Source organism: Aulostomus chinensis, chromosome 19, assembly GCF_037954235.1.
Source record: "Aulostomus chinensis isolate RoL2024-O1b breed Wild chromosome 19, RoL_Achi_v1.0, whole genome shotgun sequence".
In the NCBI taxonomy this organism is placed as follows: domain Eukaryota; kingdom Metazoa; phylum Chordata; class Actinopteri; order Syngnathiformes; family Aulostomidae; genus Aulostomus; species Aulostomus chinensis.
Genome location: NC_141338.1, coordinates 14795359 through 14815102, shown reverse-complemented (window position 1 = coordinate 14815102; position 19744 = coordinate 14795359). Strand labels below are relative to the sequence as shown.

General features: G+C 42.3%; 1 protein-coding gene across 3 annotated transcripts in view; it reads left to right on the top strand.

Moving 5' to 3' along the window:
* LOC147244189 (5-hydroxytryptamine receptor 4) overlaps window positions 1–19744 on the top strand; it is a 35757-nt gene that overhangs the window by 8301 nt on the left and 7712 nt on the right. The window contains exons 2-8 of one of the 3 annotated variants that reach the window (XM_086186785.1): window positions 4700–4781; window positions 5527–5703; window positions 6107–6307; window positions 6972–7125; window positions 8225–8886; window positions 14906–14939; window positions 15100–15655. In XM_086186785.1, the coding sequence (XP_086042911.1) occupies window positions 4759–4781; window positions 5527–5703; window positions 6107–6307; window positions 6972–7125; window positions 8225–8886; window positions 14906–14939; window positions 15100–15108 (1260 nt within the window). In that variant the 5' untranslated portion in view covers window positions 4700–4758 and the 3' untranslated portion in view covers window positions 15109–15655. Of the gene's footprint in view, window positions 1–4699; window positions 4782–5526; window positions 5704–6106; window positions 6308–6971; window positions 7126–8224; window positions 8887–14905; window positions 14940–15099; window positions 15656–19744 lie in introns of those variants that run through there. The other 2 variants (XM_086186784.1, XM_086186783.1) reach the window with 2 other exon arrangements.

Genomic DNA, 19744 nt, shown 5'->3' with positions numbered 1-19744 from the left:
TCATGGGTTTAAAACGAACAATCTAAAAACGTGCTCCAAAACGAAACTCATTTCACACCCTCCGCGATGGCCAGCTGCGCCTTTTAGATCCCTGCCTCTTGTGCATAAAAGTTAGCCACTCCAGCGCTTGTAAACACAATTGAGTTTCTGTACGAGGCTGCAAGTGCACTCATCTCAAAGAAAGGGACTCAGCGAATGTCATTTGCAGCTTTGAACATATGAGTAAACACCACCTCCGCCACCAGTGGGTCCTCATCATCATGCCACGCATTAACATTTGGCAACTGTGTCATGTTGCACTTCAAAAACATTGTAAATTCACAGGTTCGACAGGAATGATTTGATGTCGGTCTTAAAAGAAAAAAAGGTTTCTTTTAGTGCCACCATTTGCATGGGTGTTTTGAAGAGGTGGACAAAATTGCTTAACACAAAATATCAGGAAAAAAAACCCATCTTTCACATCCCACAGCTTGAAGTGAGCTTGTATTCCTGAATGGAAAACTCATTCTCTAAGTGAGCTGTTGCTTGCACACATTTCCTGCATGTAATATAACCAGTGAACATGTTGCAATCACAAAGTGGAGCGGAAGTGTAAAGAAGCACATTTGTATTGATTTGTGTTTCAATTCCTGCAATCATGTCGCGTCTCTCCGTGAACTCAAAGACAAAGCAACCTCCTCCACCAAAGAGGCTTTCTGGAAATCACTCTCACATGTGGAAATGAGAGCGACTCCATAGTAATTAGCATGGGGCCAGTACTCGCTCTGTGCTGTGATGGTAGCATAGTTGCTTCTTATGTGCATTAAAACCTCATAACTGAACCTTTGGTTTTAAGTCCATTGAAGTATCAGAAAATTAAATATACTGTAACCTCATTACTTACACATTTGCAAACATAAAATGTTGGTGACTTAAGATGAACAATAATACTTATACATGTAAGACGAAGGAAGAAACTACAGTTCTTCAGGGACTCAAAGATTATAGTTAACGTATTTTATTGATAGAATTCATGCTTGCTGGAACGGTGCGTCCGGGCTCAAGTGTATGATATTTATTGCAACTTGTACTTGCAGGACTGCTCCAGTTGCCTTTCTCTGTTTGCTGTGAGATGCAAAACTTGTGTGTGGTGTCAAGACGACTGATGCGAAGGTTGGAAGTGTTGCAGTATTTCAATCATTTCACAAAGCTTAGGGATGACACGACTTCAATGGAGTTTTCCTGGCTTGCTCTTGAATGTATAATACATCCAGAGACACGTTATCCTCCGCTGCTGCTGCTGCTGCTGCTGCTGCTGCTGCTGCTGCTGCTGCTGTTTACTCACGTTGTTTGGTGTCCCACGTGAACTGGTGTCCTACCAGAGGATCCCACTAAAATTTAGATAAATGGAATTTTTTTCCTCCTGATTTTTATTCATAGTTGCTCATTAAAACGATCAGTTTCTACCAACTGAATTGGAACATGGATGCAGCTGTACCCTCCACCCAGGCCTACTTGACTAACATACAGTACATCCAAACCACTCGGCAGCTGCTTCACCAACACTATACACACCTCAGCAGCACAGCGTCAGGGAGAACTCGTCCCAGCTGTTGACTTTTTAGGAGTCCGTTCTTCTCACCTCAAATATTACACATTTCCGATGGATAGATTGGACAGTATTATTCCTCTCGGTCTCCTTGACAACGGGACCAGTCTCCTCCCCCACACACAAGCCAACAAATCTGCATGTGAGTATATACACATGGGTCTGCCCTCTCACAAGCTGAGGTGTGAGATTATGTGATTATGTACTTACTTCCCACCTGACAACAAGAGTCAGATAGATAGATAGATGATCTATCTATCTATCTATCTATCTATCTATCTATCTATCTATCATCTATCATCTATCATCTATCATCTATCTATCTATCTGTGTCGTCTGTCAATTTATCTCTCTCTGTCTCTAGCTCTCTATCTCTCCCTCTGTCTGCAATGCCAGTTGAAACTGATATTGTTACTTAAGTGCATGTTAATGCGAACCTGTGTCAATTAGCATCAAACACAAACAAATAGTTGAGTCTGGATTTAAAATCTGACCTGAACACGGCACCAAAAAAACACATAAGCGATCCTGTTGTATTAATATCTGCTGTTACGCTCAGTTGTTTTGGAGACCACAAATGAGGACCTCTAGATGCACAATTCCTCCTCTCAGTACCTTGGATAGAAGTACAATCCATCCAATATTACCCTGTTGTTTTCACAGCACCACCAGCAAATAAAATCTAAAAAAGAAAATAATTTCAATGTTAAGAATCAATACAAAATGAAAGAAATTCTAAGAAATAAATTGGCAGATGGCAATATTCACAGTGAAAAGGATGCTGATGTTTCTTGTCTGTGACAGTGACCCTTCTTCAGAGCTGCCACCACAGATGGAATCTGATTCTGTGGAAAGCGCTGCATAAATTACCATTATTTGCTTTATTTTTTGCAAAGCTTTTGTTGCATTTAATGAGATTTTACCCACCGAAAGGAAAATCTACCGTTTTTGAAACTTCCTGTGTGTCAACGTTTGTGCGTGGTTGTGATGGAAAGGAAGCTCGGATGTCATGGCAAATAATGATGTCAGGACAATTACAGGCTCGGAGGTCGACGACTGTCCACGCAGGACAAATGAGCAGGATTTTTTTTTCCTCTCTGTGCCCCTCAGAGGTGTTTCTGTTCACTTCAGCTCTGTGTCAGTCACATGTGAAATGGACACGGCGAGCTGCGAAAACACACATCACACAGATCATCACAAACCTGTCAGAACTATGGCTCCTGTCCTCTCTCCCCTTCTTTCTCCTCTCCTTTCTTCCTATTGAGCAAATATTTTCTCATTCCTGAGAGTCGGATGCAAGAGTGAGCAACGAGTAGGAGGGTGGGCTGTGTTGGATTTGTTGTCGTCTGCATATGTATGTGTGTGAGAGAGAACGAGAGGATCACGCTGATTACATTTCCCTCTACGGATCATCCAAACAGTAATTTCTGAGTTATTGAAAACGGTATCATTGCGAGAATTCAATTTGATCACCATCCAATCAGTGTGCAATTGTTGAGCTGAATCATTCCTTCAGCCACATGACATTTGGCTTTATTTACCATGTTTTTTCGTGTTTTTTTGTGTTGTAATCATGGACCGAGCAGGGGGACAAGTCTTAAGGCTCTTTGCTAGCTCCTTTTTTTTTTTTATTCCATCTAGGTCAAGTATTGCAATCGGATATCTCCAGGATTCTTTTAAAGAACACAAGCCATTCCCACTGGAAACCCTGTGTTTTGTTATAATGCACCCTATCTGGTCAAGTATGGACTCCGTGTACATCATGAGGTCATATACCTGACTTGGATATGAGACGCAGCTCTTTTTTTTTATCCTATATGTGTTACATATCTATTTAGCATTTCTGGGATTACGTGAGTGGATATAAACCAAACATGAAATCTTATTATCAGAGATTACCCACAAGGATATTGGCATATTTGCATCAAAACTTGGAATATTCAGGCACAAATATCTCTAGATTCAATGTCTTGAAGCTTTCACCTGCCACACCTGTCGGAGTGATTGGGACCAGGTACATCAGCCTGTATGTGCCTTCTGTTTCAGTTTGGTTGAATCACATCTCATGTTGCAACTGTTTTGTTTTTTTCCACATACTGTACCCTGATTGAAATCCTGACCAATTACACCTTAATTTGTTCAAAGATGGTGTCAGCAAAGAAGAGACTGAACCCAGTGTCTCCAACTCATATTAATATCCTCTGAATAGAAAAACGATTTTCAAAACTGCTACCATGAAAGATAACAAGATAATCTTCTTGAAAATGTGCTCACACTTGGTGCTGGTGATGTTTCAGTTTCACACAGTCAGAGCAAGGAACTGCATCTTGTGTTATGGTACAAGGAAAATCAAACCACAGAGGAAACGGTGTGTAATGGCCCATCATTTTCATCCACGCGTCAACTCACGGAGAGCAAAGCTATGAAAAAAAGAGTTACGGTTTTGTTTTTAGGGTTCAGTTCTAAAACTGTAATGAGTCGAGCCAAAAACAAAAGGATCCATAGTGATCGGAATCAGGCCTTATTGATTGGACATGAATAAAGGATAAAACTGCACGCGGGAGCTGACCCTCTGTCATGCAGTAACCTCCTTATGTGTGTGTGTAAAATAATGGTCCCCATGTTACACCAATCTCTTGTCGGTAAAATCAATATTAACCAGGTTGAAGAAGGTTTACAGAGTCAGACAGGATGTCCTTCAACAGGGAATCCAGGATCTGCTCAATCCATACAGGCTGTAAAGATGCTGTTCAGGTGCTGATAATTGACCTTTGACCTCCCTTAGCAGGTGAAGAAGAAAGGAGAGTTTCCCTTGTGGTATTCTGGTGGAGCCTGGCTTTAGTGTGGCCATACAAAGACAAACTGACATGCTGATGGAATCTGGCAGGGACAGCTGCTGCCTGTAGCAGCCTATTTGTCTTATAAATATCACATGCTTTCAAGCTGTGTTGCTTATTTAGGGTACAAATACCACATTTCTTCGCTGACAAACGAGAATAAATTCAGCTGGTTCACAGAAACTGGCATCTATTTTCAGAAGATTGCAAAGTTATTGCTAGAGACAGTGCAGTTACTCTGTGTTTGTGTGTGTGTGTGTGTGTGTCTCAAAAGGACAGGAGCATGGGGTGATGAGGACTCTCCTCTGCTGATCTCAATGCAGATGACCAGTGATGGCCACAGCATCACCTCCACTGTAAGTGACACATTAAAACTACTAATTCATTAAAAAAAACTCCCTCCAGATTGAAGCCGTTGCCTCACCAGTCTCTACTCTGTCAGTTTAAACTCCACCATGAATCTGGAGTCACTACAGTGAACATCGTAACTGGTCTTCACTGTTTACTACCAATCGCTGATTAATTTTGATTTTCTGGTGACTGAAAATCAACAGTATTTTGTCATTTGTGCAAACTCATTAAAACCGATACTCACATGCTCAGCAGCAACTATGGAGTCTGTGTCAGTAGCTGAGCTCAGCATTGATGTCACTGCGGACGAAACTGTTAAATGAATGATAAAGTGGAGCCTATTTAACTCCAAGCCATCGGCTCAAAGCTGTTCTTCATGTCCAAGCCGCGTGGTCAGCTGTAGTCTCCCTGGACAAGCTGTGGGTACTTAGTGTGATGTGAAGTATGATGACCTGATCAGCCACTGCTTACATGTTTGGACGCACACCACAAAGCCTGCAGTTTGATTCATTTTGACCGTTATTGTTTCACACCCCACCCTCTGAATGTCTATATTTCATTAAGGTCCTTTAAAGAATCTTTGACATCCGTAAGAATAAAGAACTGAACTTGAATGCAGGGACATAGAATAAATGTAGTGCAGAATTCCTTTACAACATTTAGCAGTGAAAAAAAAAAAGGTGAACATATGTGCAGTTTCAGATTGCTAACTGAGGGCCGTGGTTATATTTTGAGAAATATTTTTTGCAGTTTGTTGGATGACATCATAAACAAAGAGCATCAACAACTGGAACAAGAGCAACAGGAGGTATTCCTGAACTCAGTGGAGACAATTGTTCTCACCATCGTCCTCTCCGTCATCATCATCATGACCGTCTTTGGAAACCTGCTGGTCATGGTGGCGCTCTGCAAGGATCGACATCTGAGGTGAGTCCTTTTCATCACTGGGAGCAGAACCAGCAGTCCAGGCTGACGACAGAGACCACGTGGTGATTGGAGACACTGAAGAAAGTCAGATGTCAAAAATTCTGTTTGAAGGAACCCCCCACTGACCAGCCAGGTTGATGGGGGGTTTGGTACCTGAGACATTTCATGACCTTCCCAAAACTACAGACTTCAAAAAAATTAGTACAAATATCTGATAATATGTATTAATGATGACGCTCATAATTACTTAAAACCTTTTTTTTTTCATATTCACAAACAAAAAAAGACATGTTTTGCTGCAAACCCACTTTTCAAGAAAACTTTACAGTTACAGATACAAGATTATTAAAATTAGGAAACCAACACAGCAAAGAGTGAGAAAATCGCCTGTGCTCCTTATCAGAAAGAAGAAGACCAACTACTTTATTGTGTCGCTGGCGTTTGCTGACTTGTTGGTTGCTCTGGTGGTGATGCCCTTTGCTGCCATCGAGCTGACCACCGGCCAGTGGCTGTACGGAGAGATCTTCTGCCTGGTTCGAACGTCTCTGGATGTCCTGTTGACAACAGCCTCCATTCTGCATCTCTGCTGCATCGCACTGGACAGGTCTGTGTATTTAGAGTGTGTGAGGATCCTGATTCTCAGTACTCATAAGTGATTATTCATACACATGTGGTGGGAATAAAATGAAACCCTAAATGTGAAGCAATAATATGACATAGTAAATGTAAAGAGGGCATTATACTGACATTTTTACACCTTTAGTTATTTTGCAAGGCAGTAAATCCAGGTGGGTGGTCTTCTGGTCTGGACTGGTTTGTATCTCTATTACTAGGTTGTTGTTTTTTGCATGTGTCCTCTTCTCTATCTAGTTTGCAAAATTGGTTACTTGCAGAGTCCACCTGCTAGTTGGGTCGGATCAAGTTGAGATTCTAATCATACTACAAATTAGTTAAACCAGATTCAACTAGTTGGACTGCACCAGGACCTCCTCTTCAACAAGGTCTTATTCAGCACATGAGAGTGACTGCTGGTTTCACAGCCGCCCAAACAAACTTCTTTACTAGTGGATGCACCAGAGTTCAATTCAGCCAGACTAAGTAAGGCAGGTGTGATGGCAAGGTGCTGTAAACTAATGTTCAAAATGATTGTCAATAATGTTTTATTTACACATGCATAGTCCACAAACATGTAGCCTATCCAAGTACCTAAAAGGAGGAATATTTCATTTGTTTGTGTTCAACTTTAATGCATGTTTCTATTATTTCAGGTATTATGCTATTTGCTGCCAGCCACTTGTCTACAGACACAAAATGACCACGGTGCGAGTGGCAGTGATGCTCTTTGGCTGCTGGCTCATACCCACATTCATCTCCTTTCTACCCATCATGCAAAGCTGGAACGCCATCGGCATCGAGGATATTGTGAGTCCTCACTAATGAAGATAAGAATATTTATCTCAAATTCAGATACATGTTGCATTGCTATCAGTGACTACAACTTTGTCCTCAGCAACATGCAGGAGGAGTTGGTGTATGTCCATGAAAGCCTAGAGACACCAGTGTTTGCTCTGTGAGGGCAAATGTTGCAACTTTCCAACAAAATATTCTGTTTCTAATAACATTTCCAATCCCTTGAACAATGACACAGTAATGCAACGATCACAAAACAATTTCAATCCCTGTGGAGGTTCCTGCTGCAGGCAAAGAGAACACTTTAACAAGCATTTTCTGCTGCTTTGGATGTGTTTTGTTGGGAGGTTATTTCAGAGCTGCCTTGAAATGAACTGCAGACTCCCAGAGGCAGACAGACAGAGAGATGAAGATACTGAGCCAGACTTGAGGAAATGCAAGTCGGTCAGGCAGCTTTGAAACAATCATTTGTTTTTAAAAGTTGTCTGAACATCCTGTAGTCAAAGATCTTGATGATAAATAACACCTTTGGTTAATTAAGAGTTTAGTTAAGACAAATCCAAACATCTCCATTGTTCTTGCTTCTTATAATATGAAAATCAGTAAAGGGGGTAATAATTATGAAACTTAAGTTAAATGATGTGGTGGACTTTGGGATTTGAGTTTTGATGGAATCTGGCTAGCTGCCTTCTAGCTAAGCTAGGCTAACGACCTGTGCACGACTCTAAATAAGCGCGTCTCAACACGTTTAACTACCATATCTCGGTTGTGGAAGAGGCCTTCACTCAACTCAGCTGCCAGCAGTCAGGGGTGTCTTTTATTTGTTCGCGTCCATTTTTGAGACTCTGCTTCTAATTCATCACCAGCTATTACCTGTGGAGCTATGGTATTCCCACAACACATAGAGTGGATTCATTGTAGAGTGGATTGGTAGTCATGAATTTCAGTTGTGCAATCGTTGCATTCATTGTGTTGTGCCGTAACTCTGTTTTGAACTGGAGGGGTTTATATTTCTGCCGGTAGCATCAACAGTCAGGTAAGGTTGCAGGTTCTTTTCTGCGAGCTTTCTTCAGCGTGTCACATCTGGTTTGTTTTACCTGGTCTTTTCCAGATCCAGGAGAGGCGGACCTTGAATGGAGGATCCAACGACACAAGCTGTGTATTTCTGGTCAATCGGCCATACGCTCTGGTCTGCTCTGCAGTCGCCTTCTACGTCCCATTGGGTCTCATGGTCCTGGCCTACCAGCGCATCTACGTCACGGCCATGACTCACGTCCGACAGATCGAGACACTTCAGCGAGCTGGTTCTGCTCCAGTCACGGGGACATCCCCAGTTATCACTGTGAGATCGTCTACGTCCTCAGATCCATCCGAGCACTACCACCTCAGGGCATCAGCGGGTTCCTCCTCTTCAGAGCACGCTCCCATAGCAAATAGCCGCATGCGTGTTGAGACAAAGGCGGCAAAGACGCTGGCGGTTATTATGGGTTGTTTCTGCCTGTGTTGGGCGCCGTTCTTCATCACCAACGTGGTGGACCCCTTCATCCACTACTCAGTGCCCTTGCAGCTGTGGACAGCCTGGCTGTGGCTTGGCTACATTAACTCAGGGCTCAACCCCTTCCTGTACGCCTTCCTGAATCGAGCGTTTCGGAGGGCATTTCTCGTGATTCTCTGTTGTGGGGACGAGCGCTATGTGCGACAGAAGAGCTGCTCCTATGGACACACACAAAGAGTGTGTTCTGCATCAGTCAACAGGACGTCTATAGCGCTGAGGTAAAGACTCGTCACATTTTCACATTATCCCTATTCATTTGTGAGCTTGGCAATTTAATTTGTAACATAAGTGAATGTAATGGATTTGTGAGTCTGCTGGTCTACTAAGGGAATCAAGGCCTCCAGCAGGAAGCTACAATATTTTTATATGTCTCTCCCAGAAAAGAGAGATGGATGGACATCTCCTTCCTAACTGCGTCAAATGAGTGTCTGATGGGAAAGTCTGTTTTCTCTCTGGATTTGATTGTCTTTGTTGGCTTCACTGAGAAGGAGGTGAGATTGGACTCCTGTGTGTTCCTGTGGATGTGGATCTGGTTGAGGCTTGAACCATCTTTAGCTCTCAACATTTCTTCCCAACAATGTCAGTTGCATTATTCTATTGCCTTGTAGCTTTGCTCGTTTTAAAGTGAACAACAGCGAGAAGACCTTATTTTCCCTGGCCTGTAAACCACACGGGTTAGATTTAGAGGGATATTTTGGGTTTATGAAGTAGGGTTGTATGAGGTAGTCATCAGTTGCAGGGGTCTTATCCTGACTAGCTGTGGGCCAGTGCGTCCCCCATGCACAGAGCCGGGAGCAGCGGTAGCTCAGGATTGTATGCCTGTGGACCTGGTCTGCAGAACAACAGGAGCACAGCATCCTTTCGGTGCTGTATGTCTGTCGGCGTATTTTCTCGAACTTGGTGGAGAGGTCTAGTATGGGCCAAGGAAGAATCTGTTCAATTCAGTTCTCAGATTAGTCAGTGCCACGTGGAGACAACAGGAAATGACATTCAAACACTGACACTACGCTTTGATGTGGTCCTCCTGGAAGCTCCATCAGATCCAGTTCACATTTGCTCCGAAACACCTGAAGGTCTTGGTGATGGGTTTGTGTCCATTCTGTCGACACTTAATTTATCACCTGATCTGTCAGATGACATTTGGGTTTCACATTTGGCGGTTTGTTCATGTCTACGAAGGACTGGGGCCTGAAACGTCACATGTGACGAGGCATTCAAATGCTGTAAGGAGCAGCTTGCTCTGATCTTTTTCCAAACTTGACGCGTGTGGCAAGGGTGCCAGCTGGAGGACATCCGCAAGCTGAATTTAAGTTACAATCTTAGCACCACTCGTGGTCACAGATAGTGAAACCTGATATAACAACATCATCATTTCAATATTCACTTGTCATAAAATTATTGTCGAGGACACATGTTTTTGAAATCAGTTCTATGTGACCAGAGACGAGCGTTATGGTGTTCTTAAGGTCTTTTTGCTGAAAGGGTAGAACGACTACATCATCTGGAAAGTGCTGGTGTTGTCTCTGTCCAAGGTCAGTCTCAGACTGCTGGAGGGTTGTTGTGTTGGTAACAAAACACTGTGGCTGTTGTGTTGAATTAACAATATGGCTGACAGGATGTAATGATTTTGGAGTTGTAAGCAGCTCAATCAGAAGAACGCTGTGTAGCTGGCGGTGCATTCAACACTGAAGGCAGTAGAACAGTCATTTGCATATCATAGCTCATTGTTATGATACCGTGTGTGTGTGTGTATGTGTGTGTATGTGTGCGCGTGTGTGTGTGTGTGTGTGTGTGTGTGTGTGTGTGTGTGTGTGTGTGTGTGTGTGTGTGAAACAGCAGCCCTCATATCTTTACCCCTGTGGCACTGGTTGTTGTAGTAATGTGAAGTGTGTGTTTGTGTGTATTTGAGGGGGTGCCTCTTGTGTCTGTGTGTGTAGGAAACAGAAAGAAAAACAGAGTTATCTCCAGTCTGATGTCTTCTCTTAAAATTGGACAGAAAACAGACTCAGACAATCAGATTACAGCCAGCAGGATTCTGGAAACTCGCAGCTGAAATTACTGGGGGAGGAATTCTGTCAAATAATTTTGTCAGCGAGGTCTGGGTGTTAAAGCACAGTCTGTGTCTGTGGGTTGACAGGTGTGTCTCTGGCCAGACACATTACATTTTAGGGCTGTATTGACACGATTCTTCAAATTTGGAAAGAGCATCCACGCGTAGGATACATTGAGCATGAAAGGTCAAGTCACTGGGACATCACAAGAGATGTCATGTGCTGATTAGGAACGTGAAGACATTTTATAGACCCAAAACATCAAAGGTCTCTGCGTGTTTGTGACCATCTTTCAGCTCCATGACTCAGGAACACAAGGGTACACTTAATCCTCACTATACATATTACATACTCAAAAATATGGTCGCAAACTACGTCTTGACTTGACGATGGAGGCATTCAACCGCAAGGCACAAATTCTAGTTTTAAATTACTAAAAATGGTACATTTCTTTATCGCTGAGTTTGTGTTTAATAGCACACTTGTCAGAAATTGTCAAGTCATTGTACATGGGACAGATAAAAGGAAAATTTGTTACTTAAAGGATCATAGTAATGGTTTTCCAGCCATTAAACTAAATTCCATACATTTTACGTAGCTGCATACCAACTCTTAAAGTACATGTTTATGTGCATAAAGTATTTGATTTTCCCACTTTTGGTCTTTTTCACTCTACTCAAACTTTAAGGAAGATGGAGACTTTTTTTCTCTCTGAAATTTTTTTTTAGCCAAACCAACTCCAAGGAAGGTTTTTGTGAAAAAATGGACCTTTACAGCTTTAAATCCATCGTTCTATGCAATGTTCTCCCAGTCACAAACTCCCCATCGCACCTTGAGTGGGATATTTATCAACAGTGTAAATCCTGAGGCTGTGGTCCTACCAGCAAACACACAACTCCAGCAGTGGATAGTCGACACTTGTTTGTGATTAGAGTCAAAACAAAAAGCTTGTGTTGTGCCCACTATAGTGGAAAGTGCAAAAGACATCTCAAACATGTTAAAGTTGTTGAGTAAATAAAGTCTGACCGTCCCTCGTGTCCTTGTGTGCTCTGGTCAGGAGATAAAATTAGTTTTATACTATTTCCATTTTTTGTTCACTGCACTAGCAGGGTATATTTGCTTTTTTTTAGGTCATATTTGGTGAGTAGGAGTTGTTTGTTTCGTATAGCGCTGATGTGACGCTGATCCTGATAATATCTAAGTGGCAGAGATACGGAAGAGAGGACAAAAATGTCTTTATTTACTTCTGGCTACTAAGGAACACGAAATGATGAAAACCCTGTGGACCAAAGGCCCATAGCACCAAAAAAAGTGGGCATTAGTGCAGCGCATTCATTTAATCACTCAGAAATGAATTTTGTGTTCTTTTTAGCCGGTTACATCATTTTGTTGCGCTCGGATGTTTTGCGTGTCTTAACAGTGCACTTTGTGCTCGGGCAACATATTACTGACTCAGAGAACAGCTTTGACTGTATCTCAAACAGGTAAATGACACTAAAATATTAAAATAGATAATAGCCCTTTGAAGTAAACTACACTGCTGTTAATGAGGACACAAAAACCAGCTACTGCAGCAAACAAAACTATGATCAGTACTGGATAGGCTAGTTCAGGAGAAAGTAATCGATTTATGATCCTGAACTTAATTGCCAACACACACACACACACACACACATACACCTCGGTCAGTCAAAATGGCGCTATGTAATATTTCTGATGAATAGCTGATGATTTGTACCGGAGACTAAAAGTTGAATATCTACTTAAGCTTTGGTGAAAGTGTGAGCTCGACCTCATAAAATAAAAATATGGGAGAGAAAGTTAGATATAAGAGAGGAATTTACCGTATCGTTAAACATGTCTAGGTAAGCCAAAGAGCTATTATGAAAGCTGTTTCCCCGTAAGCTTCAAGTGTCTGACTGGGAAAATAACAAGCTACAACTCAGTGTCCAACTCTTCCTGTAGCGGTGAATCAGGTTCAGTGTCATCTGTCCTGAATTCACCTTCAGCTTCTCACGAGGAGCTGGAGTCCCGTCGATCCTCCTGCGAGCTGCAGACGCTCTTATCAGCGACCCGTGTGGCTACTTTGCAGAATCAGACATCTTTATGGAATTAAGGTCCTTCAGGGAGACCGTGCTGAACAAGTACAGTGTGTTTCCTCCTCTATCTCTCTGCGATTAAACATTCATCGCCATATAGGGGAACTAGAAGCGGAGGAATTCAGCAGGCAACCATGAATTAATTATGAGGAGGTAAATGCAATATATAAAAGGAAGCTATTAGCATAATGTAAATGATCATTGGGTTTTAACAGCAGGCCATGCCTTTGATTTTACAGTTTTAATACTAGATATACTGCTACAGCCACGTCTGGACCATGTTCACTTTAGTTATGGACTCTGGATGTTATTTGTCCTGTTTTATTGTTAAGTTGTACTTCCCTCGTGTGATACTTCCTTCCTTTTTTGAGTCATCACCTTTTTCTTCTCCATCTGTTAGTCCTGGTCAGTCGCTGCCCTGGTCCCAGTGTGTCTTACCCAACCAGCTCCTTCTCTACTCTCTGCTCTCCCACCCTGTTCTTGTGTCATGAGTTGATTTTGTTCTCTAGTTCTGTTGTCTCATACCTCCCTTTTCCAAGAAGACTTTGTCAAAACTCCTTCACATCTCCCTCTAACGTCCATACACAGTTTGTTGAAGTCCCGCTGAGTTTTTAGTCTCAGACAGATTTTGCAGGTTCTCTATTTACAAGACTACAACTCGATTCCCATAGAGATTCTGGGTTCTATCTGAGATGGATCGTATCAATCAGACAGGTTCTAATGGTGGGTAATCTTGGACACAGATTCCATCTGAGATTAGACCAGCATTTATACTTCTGCACTTGTCCGACTGTGACACTATCAAACGCTAGTTGGCGGCGCTTCCGCGTCGCTGCATTGAGTCTCCTCATGTACTTTCAACATGGCGTCTGAAATCAAAAGAATAATTTGGTACGTTTCAGCTAATAATTAATAAGCAAATAGCAGCTTGTTTTCCAAGTGTCCCGCGTGTTATTCACCTCCGTGTCATGGCCAGCTTGAGTGGTTTGCAGCTTCCTGTTTTGAAGAGCGCACCTGTTGGATTTTGTCATAAAATAAAAGACCTGTGATAATATTAAACACATTCATTTTTTTTGATGAGAGAGAAGATTTCAGAACAGTCTGATTGGAGTTGTATGACAACTCACACCCAACGACCACATTCATGGGAGCACACAGCAACTCTAGCAAGACTGATGTTGTTATTCCGACTGGAACTGCGTCTGTGAATCTCTTGATAAGTCAGACGTCAGGCTAGCGTTGGTCTGATCCATAGTTCTCCTTTCCTGTGTCTGCCCATCCTGCTTGCTGCTTCTGTTTTCTGCGTTTGGGTCCACATGCCTCCTCCCGTGGTGAGTCTCAAGTATCTAGTTTATCAGATTACTTTGCCATTTCAGCTTGTTTTTACTGTTGTATTTAATAAACCTTCGAGCTTTGTTAAGTCGCCAGCTTCTGGTCTCTGCACTTGAGTCCCACCACTGAAGAGGATGAAGCCTTCTGTGGCTCTGGGGGTCCAGACTTTGGAGGGCTGATAACACATGTAATTATTACATATGAGAAAACATACGGTTTTTATTACTTTGCCAATGCAGGATCACCAGTCTTATGAAAACAGTGGAACACCCAGAGAGCTTCATTGGAGAGAGAGAGAACCAGTTTTGGTTCAAAAGCTCCAGTCATCAGTTGTCTGTAAGCAAGTGAAAAAGAAGTCTTGTTTTAAAAATCCTCTTATCTGACCGTAGTGACGTTTAGAGTCTCTGAACATGGCTGCAGAGAGAGATTGCTCAGTCTGGTCGCTGGAAGCCGAACCTGAAGATGTTCAAGTGTGTAAGGAAACAGTTTTGTGGACGCTAGATTAGACACACAGGCTGGAGAAGCATAAACTCTGGAGTCTGTGATTTATTGAGACCTGTAGGATTTATTATTGTTTCATTGAAACCCCAAATCCTCCAGCTGATCTTTCCTGAATCTCTCTACTTTGAATTTCTCTCTCTCTCTCTCTCTCTCTCTCTCCCTGAGATTTTATCCCATTTCTTCGTTTGTTGAAAAATGTTAGAATTCTTGTTGCTATATTTAGTTACATCTATTTTCTTCTCACCATTTTTCAGTCTGCCGTCTCTCTTGTTTTACAAAGCCGAAAAAGTAAGTAAAAAGATCATTCTTTACCTTGTTTAATGTAAGAAACAATTTGTATTTTGTCTTTATTTTTATTTTCGAAGCTAGAAACACTGCAATTGAATACCTTTGCAATGATTGCCTCACTGAGAGCTTGACCTTTGACCTCCAAAATCATTTCATCCAGGGGTCCTAGTGCAAGTTTGTGTCCCATCTGAAGAGATTCCCTTCAGGTGCTGGTGAGATAAAATGTTAACAAGAATGGGATGGACTGACATACAGACCTGAAAACATAAAAACAGCTTTTGTCCTGATCATGGTAACACAACACTGCAGGAGAACAATGTCAAAACGTGTCAAATCCAATGGTAAAAAAAATAAAAAATGAAAAAACACCAAGACCCAGACTGTCCTGAAAGTTGCCTGCTCTGCTGCTCCAGAAACAGTGACTTTCTCATTTTTTAAATATTATTGACAATACAATATCCACTAAACCGCACCAAGATGTTTGCTACAGATTGAATATCCAGACAATATAGGTAGTCATTGCAAACTGTTCACATCAATTTTTTTTGGAACATGTTGAAGGCGAGTGGAGTAAAAGTTTAGATGCATCCACAGTGGCATTCGTGCAACTTCAGAAAACACACAGATGTTTGTGTAAAATCAGTCGCAGGCTCCTGAACTACACACTTGAATGTGCTGTTTACTGTCCAAAAGGCCCTTTAAATCTCCAAAAATAGATTAGTTGGTCAATTGAGGGTAGCAGAATGAGACTAATTTATGATCAGTTTATGAGATCACATGACAGGCCGTTGCTGACTTGCATATGAAGTTAATAGGGATTTATCTCTGACAGTCTGATACAAGTACAAGATGTGAGTTCCTTGCCTTTTATATCTCAGCCTTAAACAATTATGTGATGATATAATGATATTATGCCCTAAAAAGTCAGCCGTCCTGCAGGCTAACTGGTTTATATGGTAACAAACAGTTCATACAAATGAGCGAAAAGAGAAAAACGTGAGCCCTAATATGTGATTTCATGCTGTGGAGCGAGTAAGAAGAAGAACATGTAGAGAAACGCACAGAAGCGAGGATGCTAGCGTCTCCTGAGTCTGACTGACGAATCAGCGAATGTACATTAGATTTCACGACACTGAATTCTCCCTGTGGAATGTCCTTGAAACTGCAAATCAGACCCTCCTGTGATTGTCAAGGCCGCGACAGCTTTGTCCATGAATTCAGACTGAAGTCTGCCCAAATGGATTCAGGATCTATCTTTGTGAAACTGGTCCCAGTGCTTCACCTCAGCCGACCGATGGCCCGACAGAGATAAACTTCTAAAAACAATCTCGAGCAGCAAAATAAATCCTGACTTCATTTCAGCACCTCGCAACGTTAAGGTTGGACCTCAGATCACCTGCCAGGCTTCTGCTCAGAGGGCTTCTGCTATCAGAGCTTCCCATCGTTCCATGAGCAGACTCACACTGTTCTCTGAATGACTGAGGTTGGTAGAAGGCACATTTTTCCAGACAAAGCTGCCAACAACAAGAGCACAACAGGCAGAAAAAGTGTGATTCTGCTCTGCAGGTGGCGCTACGTGCATTACACTGGGTCATCGCTAATATGATTTGACACAAAACGTCAAAAACGGCCATCGACATCAGAAAACACACGTCTGACTGTGAAACTCCCTCACCAAATTAGACCTGCACCCTCCACTGAATCCTCAAAAGTCCAGCTCAAGACTCAGTCAGTTGTAGTCCATTCTGGTCTTAAGTTTATATGCTTGTGAAGCACTTTGGTCAACAGATGTTGTTTTAAATGTGCTACTTCACATCAGGAACATGTCATGTTGATAAAATAACTAGCTGTGGCTCATGATTTTGAAATATTTGAATATTCAAGAATCATTAAACCAAAGAATTATTTTACTATTCATGACTTGTCTTATTTTTAGCATTATATGTGTGTTGCATACTTCCAGTGATTAGGGAATAGCAGAATTCCCATCTGAGAGATTAACACCATATGCCAAACCTCTGCTACCCGTAATCCCTCGTGTTTGGAGTTGTTTGCTGTAAGAGGGAATTTTCACAATAACCGATGTGAGGGAGGATTACCACGGCCCTGTTCCGTTCAGGTGGGCCAGTGCATTTGCATAGTGTACATCCTCTGTGACCTTAATTCATCTTCTCAAATTCAACTTAATTTTCCCTGCTACCAAGGGTGTGTGTGTGTGTGTGAGAGAGGGAGAGAGACTTTACTACAGTGTATTTGAGCTTAATCTATATTGCAGTTACCATATGTCTCTAGCCAATGTTTAACTGCTGATTTATATTTAGCTTTAGCTATTTAGCTTTATATTTCTCCGTCTGCTGTAAAGACAGAAAACAGCAGACTCATCATATCAGATTCAGGCAACAAGACGGTTCGATTTAGATGTTAATGTGCATTTGTGTGGAGTTTACAGTCAATTTGGGGCCGAGGTTCAAGTGTTCCCAGGATTAGTTTCTTTGTTTCATGTCTTGTCGCTGTTCCTATGAAGGGGTTTTATTTGAAGTTGTGTTTACAGGGCACATTCCCGCCGAAGCTGCAATTGAAATATGATTTAGTTCAATTCAATTTATTTCAACTTAGTTCTTGGAAGTGATGAAGGGATTGTGTTCTCAGTAGCCTCTTCCTGCTCACCAAACATGAAACAAGACTTAACAGCTCTATGAGCTCTGTCCGTCTGTGTGTAGCAAATTTCTCTTAGAGTATTTTATAGGTTGTTAAATGTCCAGTTCACTCCCGCCTTCAGCTACGGATGAATCAGGAGAGAATCTGAGCAAGAATCGAACAGATGTAGGACAAAGATGGCGGCTGACTGTTGTGTCCAGGTCCAAGCTGGAATGACTTCCCGTTTTATTTATAACACAGGTTTTTTTTTTTTTTCATATTTGTGTGACAGCTTGAAGCTCATCTGAGCCCAGTGAGAAAATATGTCGCGTGCAGGCATTTTAGCAAGTGGTTTAGACTGCATGACTTACATCAGCATCATTATTACCTTGTTATTTTCTGCAGGATCATACAAAAACTGTTAAACCAGTTTTTCTGAAACTTGGAGGGAGGATGGGTCAGGGAAGCAGCCATGATGTTTTGGGGTGGATCTAAATTAAAGGGTGGATGTCATTTTTTTTTAATATATATTACTTTTTCAATTTTTTTTTAACAGGATATCTACCAATTTTGTTGGGAAAATTCAAATTAACTTTTGGAGGCGATCTGGATCAAATTGTAGCTCTTGGATGGTGCGGACTGTTCGGGGCCGGGGGCCGGATCCAGCTGTCCGCAGGGTGCGGTGTGCGCTCTCCGAGTGCACCTGAGATGATGGGTGGATCCTGCATGAAAAACTGTGGAGACCAAACAGGAACAGGAACGTGTGCTTTCTCTCTCCAGGCTGTATTAAGAATTATGTTACTGGTGATTGAAACCGCCAGTAGCTGCATCTTAGAGAATTAGGAAATGGATCCGAATTTATTCACAGTACGGAATGAAAATAACAGACAGGTCCACTAATGACCTCCCATGTTTCCTGCTGAGTTTATTTGATTGTGGTAAAAGCCGCAGCTTATTACAGGGTTGTGAGTTTAACCACCAGCCTGACCATGGCCTAAATACCAGCTAATAAAAGCCTGATGGACAGCGGGTGGGGCAATTAGACGGTAGCAGAGCCCAGATGGGGTCACTTCTCATCCCAAATCACATTAGCAGGTGTCACGCTTCCATTATTATAGTTTCTCAGTATCTGCGTGCACGGATGTTCTCTAGGTTGAAGGGCTTCTCACTTACTCTCACAGCTTTGTTTGACCTGAGCGTTTGATCCAGGTGTGACAGGACTTCCACAGAAAAGTTTCTGACTCCCCCTCCCCCTTACACATGGACCTCTGGGACATGGCGACAAAACAGAATGCTGTGAGGTGATAAATGTGTTTAATTCACCTGGAAAGACTGTGGTGCATCCCTGGAAAACATGACACAGACGAGGGAAATTAAATTGCTCTCCATTGGCATGACACACATGAACACTGTGTAGTCTTTGATGGAGGACTGTGAGCGCGACCATCAGGGGAATATTATAAATAGTGTTTTCTGAATCATTGACCTGCTGCCGGAGGTTTCTTAGATTTGATTGGCTTCAGGCTTGTGAAGCGAGTGTGGATGCGCATCAGAACAGAGAAAGCCTCCAGCGCCCATGACCCTTTCCCCAGTTCACCAGTCCTTAGACCACTTTTGGTAGGTGATAAGCACTGCAGACCAGGACCCCCCCCCCCAAGACCTGCGGTTGGAGAGATGCTGAGACGCAGATGACTTCACCCCCTGATGACATGATCAATAATACTTACTTCACTTGTCAGTGGTCATAATGTTCAGGCTGCTATATATTATTGTAAACTAGAGAGAAGATTCCCATATGGGGTTACTGTGGATCCTGCTGGGAGACCCCCCCCCCCCCACACACACACACACACACACACACACTTTCAGATCAACTACAATGTCCAGAAAACATTCTTCTGTGCTACAGTCACTGTCTAACGTTCATGTTTTTCTATCAACCACAAGATAACATTACGGCAAGACAAAATTCAAAAGAATTACTGTCATGGACACTCAAACACACACATATTCAAACAGATGTGGAGGGTCGAGAATAGAAGCAGCTTCACGCTATCAGGTAGTTCATCTGCGAGCAGGAAGGGAGCTCTAACTTCAGTAGGATGAGGGGGATCGGCTCCAAAACTCACTGCGCTGAAATCATTTTCATTCCTCTCTGATAAAACAAA